General features: G+C 47.1%; 1 protein-coding gene across 3 annotated transcripts in view; it reads right to left on the bottom strand.

Annotated features, from left to right (window-relative positions):
* Positions 1–15,645, bottom strand: part of GALNT2 (polypeptide N-acetylgalactosaminyltransferase 2) — a 218,637-nt gene that overhangs the window by 155,585 nt on the left and 47,407 nt on the right. The window contains exon 1 of one of the 3 annotated variants that reach the window (XM_030935464.1): positions 3,613–3,732. The exons of the other annotated variants lie outside the window; for them this stretch is intronic. Coding sequence (XP_030791324.1) covers positions 3,613–3,660 — 48 coding nt within the window. The 5' untranslated portion in view covers positions 3,661–3,732. Of the gene's footprint in view, positions 1–3,612; positions 3,733–15,645 lie in introns of those variants that run through there. 3 annotated transcript variants of the gene reach the window in all.

Below are 15,645 nucleotides of genomic sequence, written 5' to 3'. Positions count from 1 at the left end.
ATGAATTACAGCGCAACAATTCACACCTCAAAAGAGTTCACACACCCAGAAGTGTCTGATGAACTGACCATGGGAGCGGATCACTGAGGAGGATTACAGCAAGCACCACTGCAAGGGGCTCACATAGATCCAGTTCTTTAAAATTAAATACAAATCCCTCGGCCGGGCACAGTGGCTCACGCCTGTAATGCCAGCACTTTAGGAGGCCGAGGCGGGTGGAACATAAGGTCAAGAGATCGAAACCATCCTGGCTAACATGCTGAAACCTCGTCTCTACTAAAAATACAAAAATTAGCTGGGCATGGTGCCGCACGCCTGTAGTCCCAGCTGCTCAGGAGACTGAGGCAGGAGAATCACTTGAACCCGGTTGGCGGAGGTTGCAGTGAGGCAAGATTGCACCACTGCACTCCTGCCTGGCGAGAGTGTGAGACTCCATCTCAAAAAAAAAAAAAAAAAAAAACCTCTTCAAAATGAATTTTAAATCAAACTATACTATTAAGAGAGTCTTCCGCATAGATGAAGGAGGAGGTATCAGTTTATCACGTAGCACCAGCTCAGACAGGGCTCACAGATTTAGGGTCGCTACAAAGTCCCTGTTTCTGAATAAAGCAGGGGTGTGTTGGTCACACGCCCTTGCCTCAGGCAGCAATGGGAGGCAGGACATTTGTTTAATGGGTTTTTCCCAGGTGCTAAAAGCAGTGCAAAATAATAACATCTATCTAAAAAAAACGGGGGGGTGTGCTCCCCCCACCTCCATTCACCATCTACCAGGAAGAGGAAACCGCCAGACTGAGCAATTAGGTTGCAATTTTATAGGAATGGTTTAGTGTCAGTCCCATAAATCCTTTTCTCCTCACTCCAGATCCTGAAGGGGACGATCGTTCTGGCCACTGCTGAACCTGCACTGGGTGCAGTCACTCCTTGACGTGCCTCAGTCTCTCCTCAGGAAAGTGTGCACGTGGGGTTATACGGGCTGGAACACTCATACCCACCAAAATCTACGACCTCCGATGAGAAACTCCCACTATCCCTTTGTACAACTTTAGACTTTTGTCAACACTGACATTTCCCATAGATGTGGTATTACAATCCCATGCACACTTTCCTGAGGAGAGACTGAGGCACGTGAGTGAGGCTGCCTGCGGGAGGATGGCCTTCTGAACCACTCTCATTCCCGCTCATCTTTCTACCTGTAAGGTAGGATGGAGGCGGGGGCCTCTCTTCCCACACCCCAAGCCCCCTTGAGGCATCAGCACCCATTAGTCCTCAACTGCAACCCCCTTATAAAACAAAGGTCACTCTGTTCCCTGGTCTCCAGGTCTCAAGAATCCAGACTCGGAACTTTCCATCCCTCCCTCTCGGAGCACCCCAGCAGGCCCCAAAAACTGCATGGCTGCCCTCTCTCCTCAACTATACTCATCACCAGACCCTTTCCACATTCTGCAGAGGGGTGCCTGCCCCCCACGATCTGGCCCTGCCTGTGTCTCCCCTCTGCATGTTCCTACAGCCCTCTCCTAGCACAGCACCCCCACATTCCTGCTTTGGGAAGTTCCCATTGCCATCTCCGCAGCTCTGCTGGGGCTGCCCCCATACACTCATCTAGGGAACCTCATCATTCTTTAAGTGTGGCTCAGGGTCTCTGTCCCGAAAGGCCTCCCTGCTCCTCGCTCCTCTTTGGCTGTAGCCCCCACACCCGTCCTCTGCACAGCGGCCTCTCCGTGCTTGAAGGGTCACTACCTGTCTGTTTGCTGCCTCCACCCAATCTCTGAGCACTGGGCAGGGAGCCACCTTCCTTTGTATATTCACATGGAATGAAGAGAGGAGAAGAAAGACAGGAGAGAGACATTAAAACTCTGCCAATAATCCTTTCTAGGAGTGGCACAGGTTCCAATCCTGAAGAAATGATGACATGAGGCATGGCAAGAGTTTTAAAAGAGTTCAGCTTTTCACTTAAACAGAATACTGGATGTCACTATTGGAAAGTGCTCACAATTTTTCATCTAAGCTGAAGTTGCCTGTTCTCCTTCCTACCTTCACATAGTTTCTCGCTGCCTGAAGGCAGCTCCTAAAACCCCTCTAAGCAAGCAGCACCCGTACCCACCAAAATCTACGACCTCTGATGACAAACTCCCACTATCCCTTTGTACAACTTCAGATTTTGTCAGTATTATTGACGAAATCCCACAGATGCGATATTACAAGACACAAAATTTAAGACACGATCTTGGCTGAAAGACTCACGATCCAAACGCAGTAAACCTTTCATCTCTCCTTATTCACTCTGCCTTTAATTTAAAATATGTGACGCTGTCAAACACCAGCCAGGCCTTGCTACACTCCTTAGGGAGGGGTCGCTAGGAAACTGCCAAACTTGAGAAACACGGGGAGATTCTAACCAGCTATTCCTTCTTTCTCCCCACAGCCCCCTCCCTTCTCTGGCCTACACAACCTTCCTTAGTCCCATCTCTGTTACTTTGTTTCTGGGAAAGGGATCCTGCACTCTAACTGTGTGATGGGTTACTGCATCTTCATTTATGAATTCTCCAATCTGGTGTTCACTTTCAAATGCTTGGCCCTCTTTGGTAGCCAACAATGCATAACCAGGCTTGGGTAGCCTTCACATTTGACAATAGAGAACAACTGCTTAGCGGAGACCAGGTTACAGGTCACATGGAGTCTTTCCAACTTCATCAACAAATAAAGCAAAATCTGAGTGCAGGGCTGTGGTCTGTTTGGTGGACAAGAACAACACTCTTGAAAACAGCCAGTGGTACAGACACCATGGTGTGCTCTTCCAGTGTTCAGAGGGCTGATGAGTGCACAGTAACCACAGGGCCACAACCCTGAGTTACTAACCACACCACTGGGTTCTCAGAGAGAAAGACCACATTCTCAGACAGACTGAACCCTAGTCTGCCATGGGGGTAATGCAGGTGGGACCTTTACGGCAGGTCCCACCCGTCCCCGTGACTCCATTTTGGTTGCTGAATTCATAAGAAGGACTTAGGCCAAAACAAAGTGGGAGGTTCCAAGACTGTGGCTTTTATTCCTCCAAGGATCTGCAAAACTTCAATGTTCAGGAACAGCAGGAAAATGTGCTGCCTTGGTTCCAAATCACTCTAATGAGAAGTGCTGCCCACCTCCTCCAAATATCTGGAGCCAGGGAATTACTCCCATTAGGCCCCACCATAGTTATTTCTGGACATGATGCAACCTGAGAGATTTTTTCATGCCACAGGTAGATGTAGAGAGAACTCAATTATATTTTCCTTAAGTAATATTAACATGCCACTGGTGACAAGGGGACATGCCAGTTTGTCACAAGTCCAGTACGGCCACAGATAAGGTCAGAAGGGCTCTTGCAGGTGACAGACAGCTCTTCGCAGCAATGTTTCGCAACACGCCAGCACACAACACGCCAGCACACAACACGCCAGCACACAACACGCCAGCACACAACACGCCAGCACACAACACGCCAGCACACAACACGCCAGCACACAACACGCTTAAGAATTGATGTCTTTTCCTCTGCTGTCTCCAGGTCTCCATCAAAATTAAAGAAAAGAAAATAATAAAATTAACCCCCAGAAAGTACCTATCAGTACTTACACTTAATTCATTTCCATCTAAATCCAGGCCAGGTAATATTCTTGACATTGTATAGATCTGATGACAATGTCTTTACTTCTTCTTAAAGTTGAGCCAGGCATGTGACTGGTTTAAGGGCCACTTAGGCCAAAGGATAGGGAGTCATATCTTCAGGTCATCCTCACGTCACTATCCACATGCTTTCATTAAGTGGTCAAAGCCGTACTTTTGGAGCTACAGAGTTCACCAGATAAACAGAATGACTAAGAAACCAAAACCAGGTGTTTTCACATTTTTAGAGTCCCCTGACAGTGTGGTTTGGGGGTTTGGTTTCTGTATCACATCTGCTGTGTGTGCAGGTCATATTCAAAACCACGCATGCTGAGAGACTAGCAAACAAATGAGGTTAAAGTAGACAAAGGAAGGCAATTAAAACATTTCCACTACCCACCACATAGGAGAAGAACATAAGTACACCTGTTGCCTTCTAAATAAAATATATATTTTTCCTTTCCATAACAGTAGAAAGTAAAAAGGACTTAAGAAATGAACTCAAGGTCTATTTCCACAAGGACTCAAGCAAGACAATACCAAATGGGTACAAAATGAAAGACAACTGAAAAGCAAAAGTAGGCTCTCAGAGGTCTGCAAAGCTCGGTGTCTAAAGTTAGCTGTGCGGGCAACACACACACAACCAGTATATGTCAGTTATTTTCGAACCCCAGAACTCACACAAAGACATGACCAACCTGCACGTGCCCCTCTTCAAAGCAGTCCCCTGGGGAGACCCTCGGTATTCCCATGATGCTGTCATCATTCAAAATATTTCTGGAACTCCCCTAACGGGTTGGCCCCCAGAGCCAACAGCATAATGTTTATCCTCTAAAGCACATTTGTTTTTTGGAAACAGCTAACAACCACTTGGAGCCAAGAGTCACGAATAAGGCAGGTGATTGAGCTTGGAAATTTTGTTCTTGGTTAGAAACTCACAGTAGGCACCAAATGGCAAGCATAATTTTCTCATAAGGCTCATGGACTAGCTGCGACCACAATGCCAAAAGCAGAGGTTCAACAATGTTCTGAACACTGCAACTAAGTGTGAAGCCTCCTAAACAGCATGTTTGAAACTCGCCACTTTGAATACACTTGTTCTGATTAGCCTATTACAACCAGCCTTGTGTCTTTATAACGATATCTAAATAAATCACTACTGCACATCCCCAACTCAATGTAGCCTCAAATAAGTTATTATTAACAAGGGGACATGGGACACTTCAATTGCCAATCAAGAGACGATAGGCCACAACCCTGCACAGAGATGTCTGCATTCTACAGGCAGATATCAACGCCCAGGAGTATGTGCAGACATAAATATGCACTATACGCGTGTGCAGCTATCTATATATACACCACAGATTCACAGCTCATCCCAAATCATCCTTAGTGGGCTTTTCCTAAATATAGATAATCAATTCAATGTTAATAATAGCCGAGGCCTTTAAAATGCCCTGGAGGAAAACACACACACGGATGCAGACACACACACACATGCGCGCACACACACGCACATGCGCACACATACACGGATGCAGGCACACACACGCACATGGGCACACACACAGATGCAGACACACGCACATGTGCACACACATGGATGCAGACACACACACACGGATGCAGACACGCACATATGCACACACACGCACATGCGCACACACATATGGATGCAGACACACGCACATGTGCACACATGCACATGCGCACACACACGGATGCAGACACACACATGCGCACACACACGGATGCAGACACATGCATACACACACGGATGCAGACACACACACGGACATGCGCACACACGCACATGCACACACGGATGCAGACACACGCACATGCGCACACACGGATGCAGACACACACATGAGCACACACACGGATGCAGACACACGCACACGTGCGCACACACACGGATGCACACACGCACATGCGCGCACACACACGGATGCAGACACACGCATGCACACACGGATGCAAACACATACACACGCATGCACACACGGATGCAAACACATACACATGCGCACACACGCACACACACGGATGCAGACACGCACATGCGCACACACGGATGCAGACACGCACATTCACACATACATGCACATGCGCGCACACACACGGATACAGACACACGCACATACGCACACACACAGATGCAGACACACACACGTACATGCACACACACACACGCACGCACACACAGAGCCACCCTTACTCATTCCTGCACGCTGATCCACTATGGTTTTCTGGTTTCCTTATCCCTGGGGGGAAAATTGTGTCCAAAAGGTACACCCAAGAAATGTAAGCTAAACACTGACAGAGGCCTTCCCTGGGACACTTGTCCCAACATGCTATGATTTGAAAAGATGGTGGGGGTCACTGAGAGACCAGGTCGGGGGAGAGAGAGGAGCAACAGAGTAGCCACTGATTTGGAGGTCTCAGGGCTTGGGATTTATGTAATAGATTTTCTGAACCTCAATCTCATGGAGAATGAATTCTTCTGAGGGAAAGCTATATCTTTTCTTTTGTAACCAACTATGAAAGAATTGGTCCACTAGCCCCTACAGTTTGCCAAATATACCCAAGGAAAGCACCCAGCTGTCTGTCCACCCATGCTTGTGGGGCAAAGGTTTATGAGGAAAATGGCATCCTCTCAATTCCAGGCAAACAGCCTGTTCATAAGGTACAGCACCGCTCAGGAGGAAGGATTCAAATTCTAAACCCACACAGTCCCAGCTACTCGGGAGGCTGAGGCTTGAATGGTTGAGCCCAAGAGTTCAACGCCAACCTGGGCAACATAGTTAAGATCCTGTCTCTTAAAAAAAAAAAAAAAAAAAAAAAAAAAAAAAAAAAAAAAAAGCACAATAGCATTTACATAAACTACAAAGGGAAATATAAATTTATATATCAAAAAATAAATGTTACAAGATAAATAAATAAATTCTAAATTCCTCCTCCCCTCTTCTAAGCTGTGTGACCTCAAGCAAGTTACTGATGCTTCCAATGTCCCAAGGTCCCCTTTTTGGGATCCATGCAAAGTGGGGTTTGCAATAGCACTCACCCTCCCGGGGCTGCTGAAGGGACTAACTCTGTGGGCATGGAAAGTTCCCAGCACAGTGCCTGAGTTACAGTCAGCTATTATTGCTTATGATGATGGCAACATATCTCCCTGATGCGGTGAAGGGAGGGACAGGCACACACCAGTGACAGCTACCCATCCTCGGGTGCCTGGAGTAGAAGAGCTGCTCAGAACTAAAGGCAGACACTGATGCTCTCCTCGACAAAAACAAAGCCTTGTGAAATGCACACCTGCCTAATCCTCTCCTCAAACCTTGCTTTGAGTATTCTGGAACGGTGGTAGGGTTCTCTTCCTCAAAGAGGTAACCCATCAGAAACCTGGCAGGCAAAAAAAAGAGGGGACTGAGGGAACGCAACCAGGATGGAGACAGAAGCAAAAAGAGAAGGGAAAAATCAAGAAGGCACATGGGGAGGGCAGGAAAGCAAACAGAGTTTCTGTTCATGCACAAAAGCCTGCTGGTGCTTCCTCCAGTGCAGGGAGCCTGCCCCACCGCCCGCCACAGTGCTAAGACAGCACCTCCTCAGGTGTGGTCCAGGGACCCATGCAAAGCCTTCACATCCCCACAGGCATGTGCCAGCACCCAGCAGGCATGTGCGGCACCATGGCTCTTGCAGAAAAGAGGAAAGAGCTGGAAATGGACCTCCAGATCCCAGGGAGTGTCAACAGGGAAGTGGCTCCACACCATTGGACACTGGCTGGAGCTCATTGCTTTAAACATCCTCCCTTCAGAGGAGCATCAGGAAAGGGTACGTGGCCAGCAGGATGCAGTGCCAGGGAGAACCGCTTGGTGCGCACCATTCTAAGACATATTTTCATAAATCCGGAGTAAGATTAGGAGTCCTAAACCACAGTTAACCAATTTCTGGCCTAGTGTTTACATCCAAGTTTGCTTATAAGCCACTCAGCCTATCAAAATATTAAGGAAGTCACTGGGAATTTTATTTTATCCAAGGGGTGGAAGCAGTGCTAACACGATCTAGCCTGAGATTCAGCTGTGTCTGGCCATGTGTGACGACCTGGGGCCACAGTCACTGGAAAGAAGATGCCTGCAGGGCATTTAGTGTGTGCGAAGGAGGATGAGGGAAGTTTTCTCTCTCAAGCAGCCTGGGGAGAGGTTGAGGAGAAAGGAATGCTGTTGTTTGGGTGACCAGCCCTGGGGAGCTGTGTGCCCCTGAGTTCTGCGGAGGGAAGGGCAGATCGGAGCTGAGCAGCCGTTTTCATGATTGATCTGCTGCTTGGTGTCCAGCTGGCATGAGCGACACTGGAGGGGAGCGGCACATGACTCCACTTAGACATGGAACACAGTGTTCCCTGAAGCCGACTCCGGGGATGCGTGGACAGGACCGAGGTACCAGGAGGGTGTGTAGTTTGGCAGGTTTGGGAGGTAACACCCTTGGCGGGGACTGCCTTCTTCTCAGGAAGAGCCCTGGAGGTGGCTGACATGGGAGCAGATGACATCCATGAGGCAGGCCAGGACCCAAGGGTATCCAAGGGCTGTTCCTGATGGGCACCTCCTGGACCCCTGGAACTGAATGGGTGGAACTCTGAGAAGAGACAGGGCAAGCTGGTTAACACTGTTACTATGTAACCTTACAACACCAGCTGCTGAGGCCTGGAGAAACCCAGGTGTAGCCTTCAACACTGCCCCACACTGCCCCACCCCACCTCCCCGTCCCCGACATGCAAGAGGCTAGTGAGGACTGCAGTGTATGGTGGCAGACACTCAGAGATGCCGAGACACAGGGCAGGAACAGGAAAGCAGGCTTCCCCGAGCCCAACAGCGAACTGCAAACACTTCCCAGCACAGAGAACCAGGGCTCTCTGGGAAAGGCTGACTCCAGGTCTGGGGCAGGAACAGACAATGTGACCCTGGGAATCTTATCACACCATACAGTAACAGTCCTCAAAGGCCAGGACAATCACGCCAATGGGATGTAGGGCCCACCTCAAGCAGCTTTCACTGACCAAAGCTGGGAAAATGTAAACCCTAATAATAGTAACTGGAATAAGCTGAAACACAAATGTGTAAGTCCACATAATGCCACAAAACCAAATAAACAGAAAGCCCTATCTGGTTACCATTAACTGGAAACTGATAAACAAAGGAAGAAACTGACATGGGTGTTATCTTCCCCCATGGACAGTACTACTAGGTAAACAAATAATGGACAGGGAGGAGTTCTCATTATACAAACAGTCTAGCAAAGAAATTACAAACACAGATAGAATTAAAATATTACAATGTTGAAAGCCTAAAGAACTGGGAGATACAGACACTGAGTATCAATGGTTGCTTCCACCACAGAAACCCAGTGCTGTGTGCCTCCAGGTCAAAGAGTGTAGCACAGACCCCACGTGGCAAGCAGCCTTGCCTGTCCCTCAAAAAGGAAGAAACAAATCAAATCAGAATCTCACCAAGGTTCTACACCCGACTTCCCATTTGCAGGAAACACAGAGCACAGAGGAACATGGAAAACTACCCCACGGAGAGGCAAGCCACAAAATCCAGGCTGGAAAACAGTAAGGCAATTCCCAGCTCCCTTCACAAAAACCTGCACGCACAAGCCAACAAAATGACCAAAAGCAGAGGGAAAAAAGAAAACTCTGATTTTCAAGATTCAGTGGTTGTATGAATCAACCACAGTGGGTAACCTAATATATAAATCCTGAATTAAGAAAAACTATAAATACAGGTATAACATATATGAACCAGATGGAGATTTGAGTGATAATTAAATATGGATGCTCTTAAGGAACTTGTTAATTGTTTTTAAGTAAGATTTATGGTACTGTGAGTTCAAACTATCTTTTAGAGACACATATTAAAATATTTATAGGTAAAATAAGATGATTTCTGGGGCCCATTTCGGGGGCGGTCATGGACAGGACAGGACTGATCGGATAAAGGCAGGGTGAGGCGCAGGCAGAGTTCATTATACTATTGAGTCTATTTACATATATTTGAACTTTACTGTAGTAATTTTTTTTAATCGGGCTAGGGTGAGAGGAAGGGTGTCGCAGAGGAGGTTCCATCTGAACCGCATCTTACAGGGTATGAAGGCCGGATGGTGCTCTCACCGAGACAGCGCGGCAAGGAGCCATGCGGGGAGTGAACCGCCAGCCAGTCCCTGTAGGACAAAGGCAAAAAATAGTTGAGGCTGGAGAGAGGTGGGAAGAAGCCAGGGCTCCAGGGAGATAAAGAGTCCAGCCATACTTGTGCTTCTGGCCCTACAGGGACTCTGGTGACCCTGCAGATGGTGGCACTGATGGGACCATAGCAGAGAGGGGCCTCCCAGGAAGGCACCACAACAGATGTGGCTGCTATGTGTGACTAACCACCCTGGTCAAAAAATAGGCTTGCACACTTTGGAAGACAGTTTGGCAGGATCTTACAAAACTAAACATACACTTTCTATATAGTCCAGCAAATGCACTCCTTGGAATTTATCCAAAGGAGTTGAAAACATATATCCACACAAAAACCTGCACACAAATGTTCATAACAGCTTTATTCATAATTGCTACAATGTGAAACCACCAAGATGTTCTTTGTCATGATGGACACATCTAAGGCAAATGGATTCACTGTGGTATAGCCTGACAATGGAATAGTATTCAATGCTAAAAAGAAATGAGCTATCAAGTCACGAAAAGACATGGAAGAACCTTAAACACATATGACTAAGTGAAAGAAGCCAATTTGAAAAGGCCACACACTGAATGACTCCAACATTCTGGGAGAGGCAAAGTGATGGAGACAGTAAGATCAGTGGTTATCAGGGGCTGGGAGGGAAGGGTGAACAGGGAGTGCACAGACAATTCCAAGGGCAGCAAAGCTATTCCATACAACACTGCCCAGAACAGAGTGAGGCGAATGCTTTCATCAGACACGTATATCTTGCTTTACTGCACTTCACACTGATATGCTTCACAGATACTGTGTTTTTTACAAACTGAAGGTCTGTGGCAACCCTACATCGAGCAAGTCTATCACCGTCATTTTTTCTAATAGCGCATGCTCACTTCATGTCTATATGTCACATTTTGGCCATTCTCACAATATTTCAAACTTTGTCACTATTATATCTTATGGTGATCTGTGATCAGCGGTCTTCGATGATACTAATCATTTTGGAGCACCATGAACCATATAAAATGGCAAACTTAATGGATAAACATTGTGTGTGTTCTGACTCCCCCATCTCCCTCCCTCTCCTCAAGCCTCCCTATTCCCTGCAATACTACAATATTGAAATTAGGCCATTTAGTAACCCTACAATGGCCTCTCAGTGTTTAAGTGAAAGGAGGAGCGGCTCATCTCTCACCTTAAATCTAAAGCTGGAAATGATTAAGTTTAGTGAGGAAGGCCAGCTAGCTAAGTGTGAATGCAAAGGAAAGTTCTTGAAGGAAATTAAAAGTGCTACTCCAGTGAACACATGAACGATAAGAAAGTCAAACAGGCTTATTGCTGATACAGAGAAAGTGTGAGCAGTCTGGATAGAAGATTAAACCAGCTGCATCATTCCCTTAAGCCGAAGCCTAATCCAGAGCAAGGCCCTTACTCTTCTCAATTCTATGAAAGCTAATCGTGTGTGAGGAAGCCGCAGAAGAGGGGCTGAAAGCCAGGAGAGGTTGGTTCATGAGGTTTAAGGGAAGAAGCCACCTCCACATCATAAACGCGCAAGGTGAAGCAGTAAGTGCTGATGGAGAAGCTGCAGTGAGTTACCCAGAAGATCTAACTAAGATCCCTGATGAAGGGGGCTGCCCTACAGCAGCCTTCTATTGGAAGAAGATGCCACCTAGGACCATCATTGCTAAGGAGGATTTGCCAATGCTTGGCTTCAAAGCCTCAAAGGACAGTCGGATTCTCCTGCTAGAGGCTAATATAGCTGGTGACTTTAAGTTGATGTCAATGCTCATTTACCATTCCGAAAATCCGAGCACCCTTAAGAATGATGTGAAATCTACTCTGCCTGTGCTCTACAGATGGAATAACAGAACATGGATGACAGCACATCTGTTTACAGCACGGTTTACTGAAGATTTTAAGTCCGTGTTGAGACTGCTCAGAAAAAAATAGATATTCCTGTCAAAAGACTACTGATCACTGACAACACACCTGGTCACCCAAGAGCTCTGATGGAGATGCACAAGGAGGTGAACACTGTTTCCATGCCTGGTAACACAACAGCCATTCTGCAGCCCATGGATCAAGAAGTAATTTCAACCTTTAAGTCTCATTTAAAAAATATATTTTGTGGCCAGGTGCAGTGGCTCACGCCTGTAATCCCAGCACTTTGGGAGGCTTAGGTGGGTGGATCACGAGGTCAAGAGACCAAGACAATCTTGCCCAATACGGTGAAACCCCGTCTCTACTAAAAATACAAAAATTAGCTGGGCATGGTGGTGTGTGCCTGTAATCCCAGTTACAAGAGAGGCTGAGGCGGAAGAATTGCTTGAACCCGGAGGCGGAGGTTGCAGTGAGCCGAGATCGCGCCACTGCACTCCAGCCTGGTGACATAGCAAAACTCTGTCTCAAAAAAGAAAAGAAAAAGAAAAAAAGAAAGAAAAAGAAACATGTTTTATAAAACTATAGCTGCCACAGATAGTGACTCCTCTTACAGATCTGGGCAAAGTCAAGTGAAATCCTTTTGGAAAGAATTCACCCTTCCAGTTGCCATTAAGAACATTCCTGATTCACGGAAAAGATCAAAATATCAACACTAACCAGAGTGTGAAAGAAGGTGATTCCAACCTTCATGGATGACTTTAAGGGGTTCAAGACTAGAGTAGAGGAAAGAACTGCAGATGTGGTGGAAACAACAAGAGAACTAGAAGTGGAGACGACAGATGTGACTGAATTGCTGCAAACTCATGATGGAACCTGGATAAACACATGGAAGAGCCAAGAAAGTGGTTTCCTGAGATGGAATCTATTTCTAAGGAAGATGCTGTGAGCATATCAAAATTACAATAAAGGATTTAGAATAAACTTAGCTGACAAAGACGTGGCAGGGTTTGAGGGAACTGACTCCTATTCTGAAAGAAGTTCTACTGTGGGCAAAAATGCTAAACAGCATCGCATGCTAGAGAGAAATCTTTTGTGAAAGGAAGAGTCCATCAATGTGGCAAATTTCATTGTTGTCTTATTTTAAGAAACTGTCATAGCCACCACCTCAACCTTCAACCACCACCACCCTGATCAGTCAGCAGCCATCAACATCCGGGCAAAACGACTATGACTTGACTTGCTAAAAACTCAGATGATCCTTAGCATTTTTCATTAATAAAATATTTTTAAATTAAGATCCGTACATTGTTTAGGCATAAAGCTATTGCCCTATTCACAGATGGCAATACAGTGTAAACATAACTCTGTATGTACTAGGAAACCAAAAACTGTGTGTGACTTGCTTTACTGCCGTATTTGCTTTAATGTGATGATGGCCTGAAATCAAACCCACAAGTGTCTGAGGTGCGTCTGTACATTTGTCCAAACCCATAGAATGTACAAAAGCAAGAGTGAACTCTCCTGTAATCACAGCACTTTGCGAGGCTGAGGCGGGTGGATCACAAGGTCAGCAGTTCAAGATCAGCATGGCCAAGATGGTGAAACCCCATCTCTACTAAAAATACAAAAATTAGCTGGGTGCAGTGGCACGCGCCTATAATCCCAGCTACTCAGGAGGCTGAGGCAGGAGAATCGCTTGAACCCGGGTGGCAGAGGTTGCAGTGAGCCGAGATCGTGCCACTCCAGCTGGGTGACAGAGTGAGACTCCATCTTTAAAAAAAAAAAAAAAAAAGAGTGAACCCCAATGTAAGCTGTGGACTTGGGAGACTTAAGGATGTGTCAGTGTAGGTTTGTGGACTGTAATTCTGGTGGAGGGAAACTAATAGGGGAAGCTAGATGTTAGGGTAGGGGGTATACAGGCACTCTCTGTACCTTCTGCTCAATTTTGCTCTGAACCCAAAACTGCTCTAAAAAATAAAGCCTATTGAAAATAGATTTGCACGTTCTGCATGGTACATAACCATCCATCTTTACTGCCATTAATGCCACAGCACGTATTTAGTACCAAGATCCAACAGCTTGATTCAGCATTCTGGACCAGACTGAAAGGTGAGCTGAGTGCGTTTCCTGGGTCAGCTGCATCATTTCCAGCCCGCAGGCCAGTTCTCTGGGTGGCATCCAGGACTTACGAGATCAAGGGAATGTCTACCTGCTCCACCGCCAACGCTGTTTCCCCTGTTCATGTCACGGCAGTGCCAGGTTCAGCCCAAGCCCTTCCTCTCGCTGTGAATCCCTCCTACCTCACTGCAACTTGAAATATCTTTCCAACATACAGACGTAATCGTGTGGGAAACATGTGCCCATTTACGAGCCTCAAATGCCTCACTGAATTCCGCCAGTGAAATTCCCAAACGACAAAGGGTGAGATTTGTTCTCTTCTTCCAGGGCTCAGTCTTTACCAGGCAAGATTCACCTGGGAAGATTCCTTCACAAGGAATGGCCAGAAGCCACCGGGTGATGGCAGAGAAAGGAACGACTAAACCTCCGCCTAGAATGAGGCGTGGAAACACCAGGAAACACTGAACTGAAAACCTGACCCTGAGTGTGGCCAGAGGAATCACTGTGGCCCATTTCCAAGAATCTCAGATTACTAAAGACACAGCTAAGTGGGTAGAAACCCCCTGTCTTAACTGAAGCCAGCTCCGAACTGAAAGGAAACACACATCAAAAACGGCTTTCCTTAAAATGAGAATCTGACAGCCAAGGCTGGGAACGCAAGGGTTTTCATTCCATGACGTCAAGCACTGCACGGAGATGAAACCCTTCATTCACTGCCTCACCCTGCGAGTCAGATGCTCAGCACATGCTGACGTTATTCTGGAAAAAAAAGAACAAAAACAAATCCAATGACTTGCCCTGAGCCACAGCCATTGAGTCACAGGCAGAACTGGGAAGAGGCCTCGCTTCCCACATTTGGCAAGGCCAGTGACCCCTTCCCCGAAAAGTACCTTCACAGAGATCACGACCTCTTTTATCTAATCAGGTGCAAATAAGCTGCCAACACTTTCTGGGCTTCTGAAGGCAAGGAGAAGAACATCTGAAATCCCATATGCTGTCTGCGCTGGGGAAAGTCCCAACAGGCAACATCGGCCCCAAGACACATTTAGGTCCTCAAGAGCCACTCAGCAGCGATCCATCCGTCCACTTCTTGAGCACTTTGCATGGGACACTGGGCTGCACTGTCATTGCTCAGCCGTTGTCCCACACGGCTCTTTAGCTGTGCTATGCAGGCTTCTTGCCCCTGCAGGTGGGGTCAGGTCTTCTTCTTATCCACCCCACCACAGCTGGTTCTCAAAAACAGCTCCCAGCTGACAGCAGCTCTGCCCTGTAGCTCCAGGTATAAACTCGAGTTTGCCTACCACGTAAGTGCTGCGCAAACTGGATTCCTGAGTCAAGGAGAGAACAGAGAAAGAAACTGGTACAAGGAAGGCTGAGCCCTGGAAGAAGAGAAGAAAACCACCCTTTTTCAGCAGTTCCTCACTCTCCAAGCCTGACCTTCACAGCACCATGCAGAGAAGTCAGGCAGTTCCGGCACCAACAAAGCTGTTCAGAGCACAGATCCAATGGGCCCAGGGCTGGGGCTCTACCTCTCCCTCCAGATGCTGTGCAGCCACACAAATAACATGGGGGTAAGACACTTCCTCAGGCCAGAAACACCTGAAGAAAGCCCCAGGCAAACACACATGCAAGAGGGCACACAGAAGGTGCTGAGACCTTCACCTCTGCCACAGTTATGAGGTCACTGGTCCACGCTAAACAGGCAGCGGAGCCCAGAACAAAATCCAGGCCAGAATGAGGCTGTCCCAGACAGTTCCTAAGGGCATGGAGACACTCTCTTTTACTGGAA

This window comes from Rhinopithecus roxellana, chromosome 8, assembly GCF_007565055.1.
Source record: "Rhinopithecus roxellana isolate Shanxi Qingling chromosome 8, ASM756505v1, whole genome shotgun sequence".
Classification (NCBI taxonomy): Eukaryota; Metazoa; Chordata; class Mammalia; order Primates; family Cercopithecidae; genus Rhinopithecus; species Rhinopithecus roxellana.
The sequence above is the reverse complement of the archived record's forward strand: the minus strand, read 5'-3'. Positions and strand labels throughout refer to the sequence as shown.